This window comes from Prionailurus bengalensis, chromosome A3, assembly GCF_016509475.1.
Source record: "Prionailurus bengalensis isolate Pbe53 chromosome A3, Fcat_Pben_1.1_paternal_pri, whole genome shotgun sequence".
Lineage (NCBI taxonomy): Eukaryota > Metazoa > Chordata > Mammalia > Carnivora > Felidae > Prionailurus > Prionailurus bengalensis.
In genome coordinates, this window is record NC_057354.1 from 1,643,582 (window position 1) to 1,660,470 (window position 16,889).

The following is a 16,889-nucleotide window of genomic DNA, read 5'->3' on the forward strand; positions in this document are numbered from 1 at the left end:
CCAGGGGAGCCGCCCACCGTCCTCCTCCCCCTCCCCCTCCCCCCCCCCCAGCCAGCGGACTCCGCGGTCCGCCCACCGCGCCGTGCGGGCCAATGAAAAGGCACGACAGCGGTTCATTTGCATGCGGGGCGCCTCGGCCAATGGGCGGCGTTCGCGGGCGCGTGCGCGCAGGTGGGGCGGCAGCGGCGGGCGGCCGGCGGGCTCAGTCCGAGGATGGCCGCGGCCGCGGCGGGTGGAGCCCCGGGCCCGGCCCCCGGCCCCGCCAGGGCCCCGCCGCCCGCCGGCCCCGGCCCCGCCGCCAGGGTCCCGCCGCAGGCGCCCCGGAGGCGCGGGGACTCGCGGCGCCGCCAGGCCGCGCTCTTCTTCCTCAACAACATCTCCCTGGACGGCCGGCCCCCGAGCCTGGGCCCGGGCGGAGAGAAAGCCCCGCCGCCGCCGCCACCGCCGCCGCCGCCGCCCGCCGAGGCCCACGAGCCGCCCGCGCCGCCGCCGGGACCCCCGGGACCCGAGCCCTCCTCCCGCGGGGCCCCGCCGCCGCCGCCGCCGCCGCCCGCGCCCCCCGCCAGCCTGCCCGGGCTGCCCGGGATCGCGGGCAGGGCGTCGGCGCCCCAGGGCCTGCTCAGCCCCGCGCCCGCCCCCGCGCCCGCCGGCCTCGGCCTCGGCCTGGGGCTCGGGCTGGACGGGCAACGCCAGAGGTGAGTGCGGGCCCTGAGCTGCAGCAGCGCGGGGCTGGGGTGACCTGGGGACGTCGACCCAGGAGTGGAGGTGGGCGGGCGACCTGACAGCCCAGGACACTGGGTCAGGGTGACCTGGGCGGGGAGCGTCGGTCCAAGGCATGGGGGCACAGTGGGCCAGGCCCCCTCTGCACAGGACTTGGGGATCGGGGTCACCTGGGGCCCTGTCGGCACAGGACTTGGGGATCAGAAGGTGACCCTGATCTCCTGTGAGCCGCAGACACAGGGTTGGGGTGCCCTGGTTTTGCCAGCCTGAGAAAGAGAGTCTTGCTTGGGCCCGGTCAGTCTAAGATGTGGGGGTCAGCGTCCTCGGGGCTTGTCCCCAGACACCGGGGCCACGGTCCCCTTAATTCTTACAGCTCCTCAGCCCTCATCAGCCCCCAGACACACAGCCGTGCCAGCTCTGGACACGCCCCTCCCCAGCCCGCCTTTATCCTGGACTCTGGATTCTGGAGCACTCTTGTGTGGCCCCTTGCATTCCCTAGCTGGGCGACCCCTCCATGTGGGCCAGGGTTCTTCCTGCACCGTGACATCCAGTTTCTGAGTCTTCTGTACCAGGGCCAACCTCCCAGCCTGCCATCCCACAGCTCCCGCTCCCTGGTACACCCCCTACCTCTGTGCACACTCCCAGCCCTCCCCCCCACCCCGGTCCCCTCTGGGTCCAGTGTCCCTGGCCCTGTCACACCCCAGCTGGCACTCACTCCGCCTGCTCGGATTCCATTTCTAGGAAGCCCTCGGCCCATTTCGAGGAAGCCAGATCAGCCCCCACCCTTGAGCCCTGCCCCTCCAGCGTGCCTGTGCCCAGAAAGGCCTGGCTGCCAGACGCCCTGCCTCCTGCCCCGGAGACCCTTGCCCAGCCTCCTGCATAGCTGCAGCTTTGGGTGCCCCTTCAGTACTGCTGCCACTACCCTGCCTCCTCGCCCCTTCCTCCAGGTTCCGGGGCTATCCCATGCCCTCCCACTGCCCACCTGCACCTTGAGGACCCATTTGGGGCCTGGCACTGAGGATGGGCTGCGGTCACAGTCCCTCTGGAAGGCCACCGTGTGCAGGACAGAGCTGCAGGGTGTGCGGAAGGGCCCCAGTCCGGAGCCCCGCAGCCCAGGGCCCTGCAGAGGCGGGCCACTCCTGGGGTCCAGAGGCGGCTCTTCTCAGCTGGGGGTCGTCACGGCTGCGCACGCCATGGTGCCTCCCACCCCCGGCCCTCAGACGGGGGTCACGGCATCGGGGTCTTTTCTAGGGCCGTTTTGGTTGGGAAGGTTCAGTCCAGAATACAACGCTTGGCTCTCACTTTAGGGTCAGAGCTCTTGTGTGTGGCCCATGGAGAAGCGCTTGCCGAGGTCACTGTCCCACCACAGACGGAAGTATTTCTAACCATACAGAGGAGCTGCTGCCTCCTGGGCAGGCCAGAAGGACACCCTGGACCCCTTCCACAAACAAGCCTGGCTGCGCTCTGGAGGCGCTTGGGGGGCTGACTGGGGCCAGGGGATCAGAATCCCCAACACGCGGCAGCTCGGCAGCCCGCGTCCGGTCCCCTGGGGGGTGACATGGGGGTGCTTGTGCGAGAGGAGCTGACACCGAGAACCAGCTAGTTCCCTAGCAGGAGTCCGTCCGTTTTAAAAACAGAGCCCCGAAGCACACGTGCCCTCGGCCTCGAAGTGGTCGAGGACGGTCCCCCCTTGCGCCGGGCGGATGGCAAAGCCCGTCTGTCGTGGGAGGAGTCGTGGGGCTTCGGGGGGAAGGCGGCTCGCCTGGAGACGGGCCCCAGCTGGAGAGCGATGCGTGTGCTCCCCGCCGTGTGACGCCTGCCCCTTCCGTGTGCGTGTGCGTGTGCATGTGCGGACCACGTGTCTGCTCAGCAAGCAGGCCGCCCTGCTGTGGGCCAGGCCCTGCGAACCAGCCTGGCCAGCAGCCTGCCAGGGAGGGGCTTGGGGGCCGTGGATGCTGGATGCGACACCATAACCAGGAGCCCTGTGAGGCCGCGTGGCCTGTGGTGTCACCGCGCAGCCCATTCCTGGGGCGGGGGGTGGGGGTGTGCAGGGGCCTGAGCTCAGGAGGAGGCTGGCTCGGGATGGGATATGGTGTGGGTCCGGGTGCCCTTCGGTCTTCCTGCTGCGTCCACCCCCGTCCCCGTGTCCCTCCACCCCTGGCGTGAGCCCGGGCCGTGAACCCACTGTCCCTCCCGGCGGACAGATAGCGGGCCCCCCGTGTGGGGACTGTCCATGTCACTCTGAGTTCCCCAGGCCCAGAGACGGGCCCACAGAGGGAGTCGCTGCGGAGTGCGTGAGGGGCGGCCGGCCTAGCAAAGGGGGCTCCTAGCTGCAGGCTCAGTCGAGAATCTGTTGTTTTCCAGGAGCAGGCGGGGGGAGGGCCTCTTCCAGAAGTCTGTACCAGTGTGGTGCTTCGACCCAGGCCTGCAGAACAGACCTGTGCCCGTCAGGGGCTCTGTGACCACTGGCAGGAAGCATGGCCCCACTGAGCCTCAGTTTACTCCTCTGTGAAGTGCTTCTGCCGTACATACTACGAAGCCGAGGGGCTGTGTGAGGCCAGGGGAGGTCACGGGCTCGGCGAGGGGAGGCAGTGGCCAGGGCCAGGCGAGCAGACGCTTGTCACAACCAGGTTACCAGCGAGTGCTCACACGCAGTCCACAGCAGGAAAGCTGTGTTTCACACTCAGGGTTCAGTCTGGCGTGGTTTTTCCTGCTAAGCCGGTGAGCAAGTCATTGGAATCCCTGTTCCTCTCTCTCGAGCCCCCAACTTGGCATTTATTTTCATTTCAACACTTCAGTCGCTTACCACGAGCAGGCAGGATGCTGGGCTCCTCCAGCCGGCAGAAACAGGTGGCCCCCGCCGGGCCCCGCGCCCTCCTCTCTCGCTGCCAAAACAAAGCACCGTGAGCTGGGCGGCTTTGAACAACACAGGGCTTCCTCGCACCGTCTCAGAGCTCATAGGCCTGAGGTCCCGTCTGGAGGCTCCAGGGAAGGGGCCTTCCTGCCTCCCCCAGCTCCTGGTGGCCCCAGGCGTCCCTTGGCTCGTGCGTGGCCTCAGCCCCCCAGTGTCGGCCTCCATCTGCACGTGTCTTCTCCTGGGTGTCTCTGTCTGCACCTGGCGTTCTCCCCTCCTTAGAGGGACACCAGTCATTGCCCACCCTAATGGCCACATCTTAACTTGGTCACATCTGCAAAGATCCTACTTCCAAATATGGTCACGGTCACAGATATCAGGGGTTAGGACTTCAATGTAACTTTTGGGGCGCCCAGCTGAGCCCACCACAGTCCACGTTAGTGTCCAAGGCACTCGTGACCGGGAAGGTGAGCCGGGGCACGGGGGAGCCCAAGGACATTGCTGTGTCAGCTGGGAACTCAGACTCTCGCCATCCTGGAGGGTTCACGCCAGAACGGTCCTGAGAAGGGGCTGAGCATTTTAGCCGCCATGTTGGCCAGGAGCCACCTCATGTTCCGGAAGCTGCCAAGCTCCTGTCCAAATTGAGCCAATTTCAGTGGTGCATCTGGCAGTGTGCTTACAAGTCTGATTCGGGGGCTTCTTGCTGGAGGACAGCCAGAGGTGGCAGCCAAGGTTAGAGCCTAGAGGCGCTGCCCCAGGGTGGCTCAGAGGCCTGAGACCTGAACCCCAGAGACCACACCCTGGGTCCCATGGCCAAGGGGTCTTCAAGCCTCCCTGAGCGGTTGGCTGGAATTTGGGGTTTGTGCTTTGCCTGGCAGGGACTTGGCGAGATGGGGCACCCAGGACCACCACTCCCTGGACAGGTGTGCACCAAGGGTCTGCGAGGTTGGCCGCTGCGCTCGGATGGGCACGGAGCAGGAGAGCGTCTCAGGTCATTGGCACTGGTACCTGTCAGCAGCCTGCTCTCAGCTGGCCTGACCCCTTCCCTGGGCCCCTCCCTCGGTTTGGGTGGTCCTCGGCCCTCAAACAGACCTCAGGTGGGCACCCCTGCTCCGTTGGGCGTTGGGCGTTTCTGTAGTTACAAAGTAAAGGACGTCCATCAGGTGCTAGAAACTAACCAATAGCAATTTCTCTTCCTATTTGTGTTGCACGTTTCGTGTTTCGGGGGCAGGTGGGGGGTAATTCTGAGAGTGAGCCGGAGAGCCAGCAAGCCGTGGTCAGTGCGGTGGGCACCTGTGCCCTCGACAGCCTCTCCCACACCCCTGACCTCTGGCCCCTTCTTCCCCAGAGAGTCAGATGGCAAGTAGACACCATCCCGCATACACTGACCTGGGCGCCACGGAGAGGCTTCCGGGCAGGGGAGACCCGTGTTTGCCCAGACATCCAGGGCTGGGGGGTGAGGCAATGCAGGGGGCAGAAAGACCGAGCTGTGTTCTCTGTAGCTTGTTCATGGGTGGTGTTTTTCAATGGGGTGTAAAATGCAGGCCCAGCTCTGGGGGCAGCACACGCCCCCCCCCCCCCGCCCAGAAGCTCTCCGCGGCCAGTACCCCTCGCTCACCAAGACCCCCACTTTGTCACTGCCATCACGGCAGCATGTGATGTGCGGGCACAGGGAGGCGACCGCACGCGGCGAGCACGGCGTGCCCGGCCTCCTGCTGACCGTGCCCGCTGCCCCCAGCGGGGAGTGTGCTTCCGCTCGAGCTGCCACAGGGCTTCTGTCCTGCCTGCTGGCCGGACGGACGCCTTTCTGGGTGGCTGTGTCCAGAGAGGCTGAGCTGGGGCACCCTCGGCCGGAGCCCGCCCATACTGGGTGGCCCATCCTGCCGGAGCTGTGTGTGAGGCCCTGGTGGTCTCACCTTGGGAGTCCCCGGAGGGCTCCACATTCCTCCAGAGGAAGCCACCAAAAGACCAGCCAGCAGGTTCTTTGAAAAGGGGCGCTGCGTAAGGGACGGCTGGCGCTGCTCCGTGTCCTGGGAAGGGTGAGCCCCTCCTGACCACCAGGGGAGGCCCTGGGAAGGTCCTGCGTGTCCACCACCAGGGCTCTGGCCTCGCCTGTGGCTTGACCGCCGGCTGTCCTGCTGCCTTTGCCGCCCACGACGCGGTCACCTCCACACCCAAGGATGTTGAGATCCCTGGGAGCCTGCAGGCTGCTCCTCTCCTGCCCACAGACTCATTTGCGGGACGTTCTGCAGCCCACTCCGCCCTCTGCGGACAGATGCGCCCAGTAACGCCGGGGAAGCCGGAAGCTGCACACCCGGGCCTCCCGTGTCCCAGGTGCCCACCCAGACCCACGGCTCGGGGTGCCCTGATCGGGGGCCACAGGTGTTCATCCACGCGCTAATGGCATCTCTGGAATGGAGGCCAAGTTCAGCAAGGGAGCACCTGAGGAAATGTCTGGGGGGCAGCCTCGATTCCAGCCACCCCAGCCAGCGCTGCAGCGGTAGTGGTCGCACAGACCGCCTGCGGGGGTGCAGGGCCCAGTACCGCCTTACAAGCTGCGTGATCTCGGGCAAGTTGCTCGCCGGCTCTGTGCCTCCGTTTCCCCACCTGAGAACTGAGAGTGAGGGCACGGCCCATCACGTGCCGTTGTTGCGAGGACTGAGCTTATATGTAAAATGCTCACAAGGAGAGACAAGTGGAAGAAAACCACAGATGTCTGCAAAAGCAACTGGGAACAGATCTTAACAGCTTGGTGAGCTGACTGCCTCAACCCGGAACCCACGGGAGGAGTGAGCCAGGCAGCAGAGCGCCGTGACGCGCCTGCCGCTCCAACGGGCGCCGGGCCAGAGGCCGCGTGTGGGGCCGGTGTCCACGGAGGTGGCTGTTGGCTCCGGGCACGCGAGCTCCCAGGCGTGCAGGAGCCACTGGAGCATCGCCTGGGAAATTAGCCGAGGAAATGAGTCTGAGGAAGCCACACGGGGCTGCTCCGTGGGGCCTCTGAGCCAGCCCTGCAAAGCAGCACACAGACACCCCCGGGGACGGTCGGGCTGTGCCTAAGCCGGTAGGTCCCGCACATCCACCTGCTCACCTGGCGCGGGGACGGTGCTCACCTGCACCCACCCCAGGCTTCTCGGGACGCTGGGTTATGCCCGACACGCCCCTCCTGCTGCCTCGTGAGCAGTCAGCGCACCTGCCTGCGGAGGCCCCTGCCGCACATCCCCCCGCCACCCTGGCCAGCCCTCAGCGCCCCCCCCCCACACCAGGCTCCCCTCGCACTGACGGTCCCCCGCCCCGGGCACTCTCCTCCGGCAGGCGGGTGTCCTCCACCGCCACCAGCCCCGTCTCTGGAGGTGGGGCCGCTCTGGGACACGGCGTTTCACCGGAGTTTCCACTGTGCCCAATTCTCATTTCTTTTCGATAAGCTTCTGCTGTCTTTGTCATTGTAAAGAAGTAAGTGGAGTGTGGGCTGTGGCTTCGTGGTGACAGCCTTGGGGCCCCCCAGACTGCCCTGCTTGTGTGACCTCGGGCAGGTGCCGAGTTGCCGCAGGCGCTCGATCCGGCGCTCGATCCGTGGCAGGCGGGGGTGGCTGAGCCCCTAGGGCACGACGGCTCCCCGGGGACTCACAGGCTCATAGCGACCTGGATTCCAGGCTGGCTCCACCTGGTGAGGTGGCCTGACCACACCGGGTCTGGATCGTAAGCCAGGGGTCCTGCTGGGGGACAGTGTTGCTCCCGGGCAGGCTGCAGCTCCCAGGAGTGGCGTCCTCTGCCCTGTGCCGCCCCCCACACCGGTCTCCTCCCCAGGAGCCCGCCCTCAGCTCACGTTTGGAGTGAAATAGTGCCACAGACACCGGGGCACCCATCCGGCACGTGCCGGCCCAGGCTGAGCTCAGGACCCGTGTAGCTTCATTTTCATTTCACAGAACACACGGCCTCAGCCCCCCGGAGCCTCCCTCTTTTGGGGAGGTGTGGGGGCTCGGGGCTCACCTGTGAGATGTGCTTGTGACCCCCACGAGGACTAGGAAGTCGACGAGTGACCAGGTGGTGGTCTTGGTGCCAGTAACCCGGGTGCATGATCTTGACCTGGAGGTGCAGCCCACACAGGGTCTGAACCTTCCCGCTCGAGAAGCCCCCTGACATGGGGGAGGGGGGAGGTTGGGAGCCCTCCAGGAGCGATTCCTCCAATCCTGGAAGACTTCCAGAAGCCCCTCCCTGCCTTCAGCCTGCTGTGGCTGAGCGGAGCTGCCGTGCCCGTCCTGGGCCAGAGAGGGCGCTCGGGACCTGCCGGCCTGAGCTCCGGGAGGCAGTGGGCAGCGGTGGACCAGGGCGCTGGTCCCCCTTGCGATGTTCTGGCACAGTCTGGTCCTGAGTCTTGCCCGAGACTCAGATGTGGCCACAGACGGGCTCCCGACACCATGGCTGTGCGCTGCTGTCCAGCGGGGAGAAGGCTGCGAGCGCGTCTCCAGGTCCGACAGCAGCCGTCTCCCCCGTCTGTTGCTGAGGCCCTGCCCTGTCTTTTTACAGACGGCGAGTTGCCTCCCAGCGCTGCTCTCTCGAGTTCCTGGAAGATCCTGTGGGATGTGCCTCCGTTCAGAGGTGAGGGTCCCGCTGGCTCTGAGACCCCGCGCACCCCAGCCACCAGGCTCTGGGGCCAGAGGGGCTCTAGAGGGAGGGGAGAGTGAGCTGGGGTTTACATTGCAGAACCAAGCACATATCCGGCTCCCCAAGACATAAAGGCCTAAAGAAGACCCACTTCATCAAGAACATGAGACAGTACGACACGAGGAACAGCAGGTACGCATGTGCCACGGGAGCAAGCGTGTGGCCGCCCAGAGGCAGAGCTGGAGTCCGATCCCGGGCCCACGCGTGCAGCCGCGGCGCTGGCCGGCACGTCCACCCTCGAACCCCGTGTCGGCGAGCGGCTCCTGCTTCCCCCAGTGTTCAAGCTCGGGTCCACCGCCCCCTTCCTCTCCGGTGTCCCGGGTGAAGGGCCACCTAGTGGACACCAGCTTGAGTAGGAGCGCTGAGGTGAAGGGACATCGGAAACAGAGCAGGTGTGGTGACGGAACGTGGCCGGGAGAGGAGGGCAGCGGCCGGGAGGTTCCACTAAAAGCCGAGATCTGGCTGCCCCAGACCAGGGTGTAGACGGGCAGCTGGGAGGAACTCCTGGGTCTGTGGGTGCTGTGTGGGTGCCCTGAAGGCGTTCCCGTCGCCCGTCCCTCACGCCCTGTCCTGCCAACCCTGGCGCATCTGAGCTCGATGCCCTTCCTGCTGGAGGCCGTGCTGCCGGGCATCCACCCAGTGGCCTTGTCGGGGAGCTCTGTGTTCTAGCAGTGGCCTGGACCCCCCAGCGTGAACCCCAGTGTGACAGGCCCGTGCTGGTGCTGAGGAACAGGCCCAAGCGCCGGGCTGGCTCCCGGGGGGCCAGCAGTCACAGCTAGAAAAGGGGAGTCTCCTGCTGCTGGAGCCGGGCCGGGCAGGGTAGATCCCAGCCCAGAGTGGGGGGAAGGGCTGGCCTTCCTGCCACACGCCCCACGCGGGGTGCCTCCTGGCCAGCGTGGCTCAGGACATAGAAGTAGGCGCTTCTTGGCTCTATCAGCCCCTCCAGGTAGGCTGAGGACAGGTCCCCTGAGCCGGACAGTCCTCTGGGTGCACACCTCTGCTCTCGTGTCCTCCAAAGCCCGGCCTCTCCTGGGTGAGCAGCCCCGACCACTGGCCTCCCGCTGCCTGCACGGGCCAGGCCGGACCTTCCTGTGCTGCACATCCTGTGGAGGGGACGCACCTGCCAGCGGGACCGAGCACCCTCGCTAAGCACCTGCAGGGAACAGGCGAGAGCTGGGACAGCCAGACCGACTGGCTCTCCTGTCCCCTGGACACCCCAGGCAGCTTGCGTGACCCAAGTCTGGGCGGGAAGGAACTTTCTCCTGGAAACACCTGCCACCTGCTCTGACCAACCCTTCCCCCCAGGATCGTGCTGATCTGTGCCAAGCGGTCCCTATGTGCAGCCTTCTCGGTCCTGCCCTATGGAGAAGGCCTGCGGGTCAGGTGAGTGACCAGGGGGCCATGGGCTAGGCCCCCCCACCCCACCCCCCTCCCCGGCTTGCAGTGGCCTCACGCCGAGGCCAGCAGACCCGCTTCTGCCAGAGCACCTCGGGAGCGCTGAAGGCCATTTGGGTCCTGGTTCTCTGGGAGGGGTGTGTCCGCACGTTACTTACACGCAGTTGCCTTGGGACGGTCCTCCTCATGGGGATGCGTCCTGTGGCCGACCCTGGCGAGTGCGTCTCGGCATAGCTCCAGGAAGGTGACCGTCAGGGCGGAGATAGCACCACAGGACCTGCCGTGAAACAGCAGTAGAGAAACCTGCCAGGCGAGGGGCCTGGGTGAAGCTGGCCCGGGGGGAGGCCTAGGGAGAGGCTGGTGCCGCCCCATTACTGCCAGCCTGCAGGTGTTCTCACAGGAAGTAGGTGGGGCTGGGAAGGGGCAGGACTGGGCAGCGCGGGGCCCGGGGTCCTTCCCCTGTGCCCGAGACAGTGCTGGTACAGTTCCCGTCCCCCAGCTCTGGGCCTGGTGGGCGCAGAGCGGGGGCCCCTGCTCCCCTGCCGCTTCTGGGGACAGAGGAAGGCCCGGCAGCCGCCTCCCCCTGTGCATTGCAGTGACCTGCGGGTGGACGGCCAGAAGCAGAGGCATCCGTCAGGCGGCGTCTCCGTGTCTTCCGAGATGGTCTTTGAGCTGGAGGGCGTCGAGCTGGGAGCAGATGGGAAGGCAAGAGTGGAGACCGTGCTCAGTCCGGGCTGGTGGGTAGGCTGGGAGCTTGTGCTCGCCCAGGCGATCAACACGGAGCTGGGTTTTTCTTGACTCCTAAAGTGCAAGGTGTCGGGAGGAAGCCACACAGCCCTGTGAAGATAGGCCCCTCACCTCGCTCAGCAGCGAGCTGATGGGAAACGGCGTGAGTTGGGCGGGGGCCCAGGTGCTGCCTCCGTGCTGGAAGTCAGAGGTCAAGGGCTTCAGAGGCAGCAAGAAGGTTCCTGTGCTGCAGATCCCACGTGGGGGATGGTGCAGGTGGCATTCTGGAACGTTCTTGTTACTGATAACACTAGTGTCAAGTGTTGGTGTAACAGGGAGGGATGCCCGGGAGCTTTAGCTCTCAGTGGGTCCTTCCTTGTCCCCATGAGGGTGGCATTCGTGTGGGGGCTGCCTGCAGCAGAAGGAGTAAGGCACAGCTTGCTTAGACTTCTGGTCTTACGAGGGGCTGTGGACCCGGGGATGACTGGGACTGAGCCCTGACACCCGTTCCCCTCCAGGTGGTGTCTTATGCCAAGTTCTTGTACCCTACCAACGCCCTGGTCACTCACAAGACAGACATCCACGGCCTGCCACCCCAGCCCCGGCCCAGCATCCCCCGGGCTCTGCCAGGGTCAAGATACAAACCTACCCCAGCCAAGTCAGCACCAGCCGGCACGGATCTAGGTACCCCACGTGCCCTAACCGGGTGCCGGGCAGGCAGCCACACCAGCTGGGCAAGGGACACGCTGTGGCAGGCAGACCAGAATCACACTGAAGCCCATAGCCCCCAGTCCAGACGGGGAGCCAGGCTTGGGAGAAGGGAGCAGACGGCCTGTGCTTCATCCACCCAGGAACTGGAGAGATCCCGTGTCCACACACAGCTCTGGGGCAGGGGCAGGGGTCTCTCGGTCAGGACATCCTTCCACCCAGCCCTCAGGGACAGGGAACTGTGGCCCAGAGTCCCTCTCAGACCCCAGAAGCATTGTTCCCCAGGGGCTAGTCCAGGGTTCCAGCTGAGGCTTGGGTTGGCCAGAACCCTGGGCTCATGGTCGGTCAGGGCTGTCCTCTGCACACAGGGACTGACGCAGGGGACACGCTGGAGTATAACCCCAACCTCCTGGACGACCCACAATGGCCCTGTGGCAAGCACAAGCGGGTCCTCATCTTCGCATCTTACATGGTACGGGGGGCACCGGCGCAGGCCCAGTCCACACGCCTCTGGGTGTTCGGGGGCAGGCTGAGGGCGAGCCGCCAGGGCAGGGCTACTGGGCCCCCCACCCCAGGGCACCAGCACCTCGGGGCAGCAGGGGGTGTGCAGCAGGCCAGAGGCTGCGCTGACCACACCGCCCTGGCAGCCTGGGTCGCCACTCTGCATCCCAGGCCCTGGGACCCTCTGTCCTGAGACGTGTCCTCCTCTGATCTGCTGCCTGAAGCCATTTGCAGACCCGGGCCAGCGTGAAATCAGCCCCCAGGGTCTCGGGTGGGTGGCCCCCAGGGCTGTGCGGGGCCGACCCCTACCCTGCGGCCTTCTCGCACACAGACCACGGTAATAGAGTACGTGAAGCCCTCTGACCTCAAGAAGGACATGAATGAGACCTTCCGGGAGAAGTTCCCACACATCAAACTGACACTGAGCAAAATCAGGAGGTAAGGGGACTGAGGAGAGATCTCTGGGCCCCGCCACCGTGATGAGGCCGTTCCTCTCCTCTCCTGTTTCTAGTAGGTTCTTGAGCTTGATAAATCCAGATGTGCCCCGCCCAAGTCCCCTCCTGCTATCTGACCAGGCCAATATCAGCAGTTCCCCACCCCCCCACCCGCCACCTCCATGGGTCAGGCCGCCTCAGTGCTGCTTGCACCCACACCTGTTAGCCCTGCTCCCTGATGCCCGTAACCACACAGGAGGTGGGCACTGTGGTGACCCCATCTGACAGACGGGATCGAGGGCCGAGGAGGCTTGCCCAAGACCTCAGCGAGTTAAGTGGTGGACCGCCCGGAGCCCAGGCAGCCTGGCCTAGTTGGGACTCCTGGGGATCACCCTTCCCTGGGCCCTCCTCGCCCCACTGTCTCACTGTCCCCCCTCACCAGCACCAACGGGCTTCGCTGAAGGTCCAGACACTGCTTCAGGGCCTTTCCGCGGTGCTATTTCTCCCCACATCGTCCCTCTCGCAGCCACAGGGGAGCAGGGACTCTGTCCTCTGTGGTGGCCCCTGGAGGGCAGCATGGGCTACCCAGTACACTTTCGGGGCGGGGGGGGGGGGGGGGCACGGCCCGGTCCGAGGGGCAAGGGAAAGCCAACATCCCTAGCGCCGGCCGTGCCCACCTGGAGGAAATGGTGCCTTCTCAACGGCCCGGAGGGCCACTCTGGAGCAGGGAGAGGGGCGGCCACTTCCACTGCCCGTCAGCACCCGGCTTCCGTGTAAACCCGCAGTTTAAAACGGGAGATGCGGAACCTCTCTGAGGAGTGCAGCCTGGAGCCTGTGACGGTGTCCATGGCCTACGTGTACTTCGAGAAGCTCGTCCTGCAGGGCAAACTCAACAAGCAGAACCGCAAGCTATGCGCCGGGGCGTGCGTGCTGCTCGCCGCCAAGATCAGCAGCGACCTCCGCAGGAGCGAGGTGAAGCAGCTCATCGACGTGAGTGCGCCCGGCCCCGCCCCCGCCCTGGCCCCGCCCCGGCTCCGCCCCCGACCTGCTCTGGACCAGGGTGGAGGGTGGCTTGTGCAGAACCTGGCTGGGGCGGAGGGGCTGGTGCAGAGCTGGGGCTCCACATAACCTCCCTCCTCCCTCCTCCCACCTCCCGTGCAGAAGCTGGAGGAAAGGTTTCGGTTCAACAGAAGGGATCTGATCGGGTTTGAGTTCACGGTGCTGGTGGCCTTGGAACTCGCGCTATACCTTCCCGAGGGCCAGGTGTTACCTCACTACAGACGCCTCACGCAGCAGTTCTAGCCCAGCCTGGCCTCTGCCCGGAGGGCGGCCACCCCTCCCACACCGCCCAGACGCCCCGGCGCTCAGGGCCCCAGGGATGTGTCAGTGTGAGCGGCCGCCCGGCAGGGACGCGCCTGCCCCTCAACTGATGCCGCTATCCCTGCACATCTGCTCCCTTGGAGGGACACCGCTTTCATTCCAAAGCACACCACCCGCCATGGTACATTCCTGAGAATCTTCTCGCATTTTTACGCGAGCAAAACGTGAGGTTTTATTTTTTTCATGTGCCTGAGACCGACCCGATCTTCAAGTGGTCATTTCGGCATCTTTCCTTTGCACCGCCTGGTCTTCCGCAAACCACCACAGCCACTGCGCTCGCATCGCAGAGATCTGGGTTCCCGGAGCCTGCTGAACGCTCTGGAATTGCAGAAGTTGGCGTATCGAAACATTAGTCTTGGCTCTTTCCGGCTTTCGTTGGTGGACACAGCTCCCTCCCGGCCCAGCTGAGCCCCTCGGGGATGCCCACTGGCCTCCCCCGGCATCCTTCCACAGGCGGAGCTCTGGCATCAATGCAACTAGGGCAGACTCCGGTTTCTCTCACTTTTTACTCCAAGCATCGTGTCACTGTGAAATCCTGATGCCCGAGCGTCACACACGCCAGCAGGCCTCCACGCAGACACTAGCCCACCCCAGGGGGGACCCACCCTTCACCTTTCACAGGGAAACCCTGCTTGCCTGCGACACTCTGGACCTTCAGGATGTTTGTTGGACTGCTTGCTCCTGGCTCTTGATCTTTCTAAGCAATATCGTGATGGAGAAAACCGGTGTATTTATTGTTACTTGGGATTTGGTTTGATGGATCTTAAGGGAACAAGATCTGGTCGAGAGCAGTTGAGGCCGTGACTTGGAACACCACACTTGACTCTCAGGCAGGCAGGAGGGGGGCGGGCTACTCCACAGCCCCCACCGACGGTCCCATCTCCCTGGGGGGTGGGTACACACGCCTTTCTTCGTAGGCAGGACGCAGTCTTGGCTGTCACACGAAGCAAGCCCAGGGAGTGGTGGTTGTCACCTGTGTGCGGGCCTGTGCCCCTTCTCTCAACAGGCCCGTGTTCGGCTTTCCCAGGTCTGCGTGTCCTTCCTGCACGCTCTGTGACCCGGTTCTCCAGCTCACTGTCCCGTGAAACACTGAAGAACCAAGGACGATTTCCCTCCCTGGGTCAGCTGGCGTTAAAAATGACCACGTTGGCTGGGCCATTAAGCTGCTTCCCTGCCGTCCTACAAACCTGTCAGTCTGTGCAACAGCCCCCCACCCTGTATCGTGTGTGAACTGATGCTTTTGCCAAAAGGAGACACCGGTTCTGCTCATCACAACGCTCAGGCACCAGCGGCTCAGCCTGGACCCCAGCACCCGTGTCTGCGTGCAGGCCAGCTGTTCCTCTTCCCGCAGGGGACGAAGCCCAAGCCTGTATTCCAACCCTATTTATTGTGGGATAGACTCCCTGTCCCCCTCGACGGCCCCTAATGCACACGTGTCCCAGACGGACGAGGGTGGGAGGGAGCTGAGATACAGGTGCTTTTCTCCTGGACGGCAACGTGTGCAGCCCTCGTATCTCAAGGACACTCTAGTGTTCCAAGCACTGGAAGGGACGGGTTCCCAGACTTCACCTCAAGAGGACATGCGTCCTGGTCCTCGACAATTTCCACACAGGTGTTCAAACAGCTGATAGCAGTTTAGGTTTCTGTGTTCCCATAGTAAGATTTAGTCCTTCACAGACCTGTAACTCTCCCTTTGGTGTGTCCTGTCCTCGACGCCAAAAGCTGCTCGTGTGGCGGTCAGTGATCACTGCAGCAAAGCCAGTATTGAAGCCAAACGTGTCTGAGCCCCTCACTCTCTATATCAAGCCCAGACATCTAAGAGGCGGCTCCGAAAGCAGCTGTACATTTAAAAGTGCGCTAAGCGACTATCTGACCTCAATGTCAAGTCACGTGTCATTTGTTTGCAAACAGTAACGTATTTGTGGTTCAAAGTAAAGTGTGATTTTGCAAAGTATGCCACAGGTTGCCTCCTTTCAGCTGACCGGCCGCGTCCAGCTTTACAGCAGCCCTCACACTGATGCCCAGAGGAACGCATCCACACTCCCAGAATGAACCAACACAGATGGGTTTTGCTATTTTTGTTATTTATTTACGACAAACATCTCACATCTGTTATCCTCTCTGGTCAGAAGTTCCTAAAACAAAAGTAAGGACGACGTTAAAACCTCATTTCAGGAAAGGTCCCGGGCTTCTGTGCCCAAACACAGGCCATCTTACTTACTTTGAAACGATGCCATCGGCCTTGGCCAGTCGTAGAATGGAGTCATCAGACTCACCCTGGAAAAAAGTGCTCGACTATCACCCCTGCTAAACCCAGCTGGCAGGAGGTCCAGTGGAGAGGCCTGGCACAGGGCCTCATACCTGATTATGGGGGGGCGGGGGGACCTGAGTGCTTTCTCGGGGGTTCCTATCTTGGGCCCCTTAGCACCCCTATTCCGCAGCAGGAAGGGGCAGGCGGCTAGCACAGCCCCACAAGTTCACCCACTCTGCCCACAAACCTACTCGAGCCTCCAAAAAGGAAGACCCCCTTCCCCACTCAACGGCACACCCGGTGCGCAAAGCCAGGGAAACTCACCATCCTCCGGATAGCCCCGCAGATCGCATAGGTTTTAAACTGGCCGTTAAACCTACCCGTCACCTTGTCAACCTGCAAATCGTCAACACGAGTCATAAAGATCTGGGGTCCGGGAGTGCTCAGCCCGCTAGGCCACCCCGACCTGGCTTCGGCCGCCCTGGGGGCTTTCCCCCCGGCGGGACGGGCCCGTTGCCTCCGCCCGGCTCACCTCGGCCACGTTCATCTGGATGGACGCGTGGTCCTTGGCGCCGATGATGCGGTTGCTGGCGGAGCTGCGGGGGGGGGGGCGGGGGGCGGTAAGCGCAGTGAGCGGGGGAGGGGGGGAGGGGAGGGGGGAGGGGGGGCGGGTGGAAGGGCTCGCTCACCATTTCCGCGGCACGTACAGGTCCACGAACTCTCCGGCGTCGTTCTGCATGTCGACGGCAAGCCTGCGAGACCCCGAGGCGCCGTGAGGCCGGGCCGCGTCTCCGCTGCAGCCGCGCCGGCCCCCGCGCCGTCTCCCCAAGCCGCCCCGGCCCTCGGGTGTCGGCTCCCGCCCGGAGCCCCCGCCCGGAGCCCCCGCCCGGCCGCGCGACCCACCTGCTGCCACCACCACCACGAGCGCGAGCGCAGAAAGGAAGCACTTCCTCCGCCGGCGGCGGTATTGGAGGACGGGGCGGGGCCTCGGCGAGTGCTTCCGGGTCCCGACGCGACGCGGGGCGCCGCCGGTTGCCCTGACGCACTTCCGTTTCCGGCGGACGGGGCGGGACCTGCGGGTGGCGGCGCCCGGCGGACTCGCGGGAACCGGTGGCGGGCCCAGGCAGGCGTCGCCGGGCTGGGAGACGCCCGGGCCTCCGCGGCTTCTGCTTCCGCTGTCAGCCCCGCGTGGGCGGGCGGGGGCCGGGCAGACCCCTCCTGGGACTTCGTCCGCGACAGTGGCCGAGCGGGAGGAAGC

The 16,889-nt window shown here is 64.7% G+C and overlaps 2 protein-coding genes across 2 annotated transcripts; one reads left to right on the forward strand and one right to left on the reverse strand.

Moving 5' to 3' along the window:
- Positions 1-194: 194 nt before the first annotated feature.
- On the forward strand, positions 195-15,334 carry CABLES2 (Cdk5 and Abl enzyme substrate 2). The gene is made up of 10 exons (XM_043553514.1): positions 195-695; positions 8,099-8,170; positions 8,276-8,368; positions 9,542-9,619; positions 10,228-10,336; positions 10,876-11,041; positions 11,434-11,537; positions 11,898-12,004; positions 12,786-12,990; positions 13,162-15,334. Exons 1-10 carry the CDS (start codon positions 214-216, stop codon positions 13,300-13,302), a joined length of 1,557 nt encoding a protein of 518 aa, XP_043409449.1. The 5' UTR covers positions 195-213; the 3' UTR covers positions 13,303-15,334.
- A 113-nt stretch (positions 15,335-15,447) lies between these two features.
- RPS21 (ribosomal protein S21) lies at positions 15,448-16,610 on the reverse strand. The gene is made up of 6 exons (XM_043553516.1): positions 16,535-16,610; positions 16,321-16,383; positions 16,164-16,227; positions 15,956-16,027; positions 15,602-15,657; positions 15,448-15,515 (listed from the first exon to the last, which is right to left on the reverse strand). Exons 2-6 carry the CDS (start codon positions 16,368-16,370, stop codon positions 15,506-15,508), a joined length of 252 nt encoding a protein of 83 aa, XP_043409451.1. The 5' UTR covers positions 16,371-16,383; positions 16,535-16,610; the 3' UTR covers positions 15,448-15,505.
- Positions 16,611-16,889: the final 279 nt, after the last annotated feature.

Excerpts from the sequence above, each read along its gene's own strand:
- RPS21 (XM_043553516.1), bottom strand. The coding sequence starts at position 16,370 with ATGCAGAACGACGCCGGAGAGTTCGTGGACCTGTACGTGCCGCGGAAA. Across the intron at positions 16,228-16,320 it reads CTGTACGTGCCGCGGAAATG|CTCCGCCAGCAACCGCATCA; the intron begins GTGAGCGAGCCC and ends CCCCCCCCGCAG. Across the intron at positions 16,028-16,163 it reads TCCAGATGAACGTGGCCGAG|GTTGACAAGGTGACGGGTAG; the intron begins GTGAGCCGGGCG and ends GACGATTTGCAG.
- CABLES2 (XM_043553514.1), top strand. The coding sequence starts at position 214 with ATGGCCGCGGCCGCGGCGGGTGGAGCCCCGGGCCCGGCCCCCGGCCCC. Across the intron at positions 12,005-12,785 it reads ACACTGAGCAAAATCAGGAG|TTTAAAACGGGAGATGCGGA; the intron begins GTAAGGGGACTG and ends GTAAACCCGCAG. Across the intron at positions 12,991-13,161 it reads AGGTGAAGCAGCTCATCGAC|AAGCTGGAGGAAAGGTTTCG; the intron begins GTGAGTGCGCCC and ends CCTCCCGTGCAG.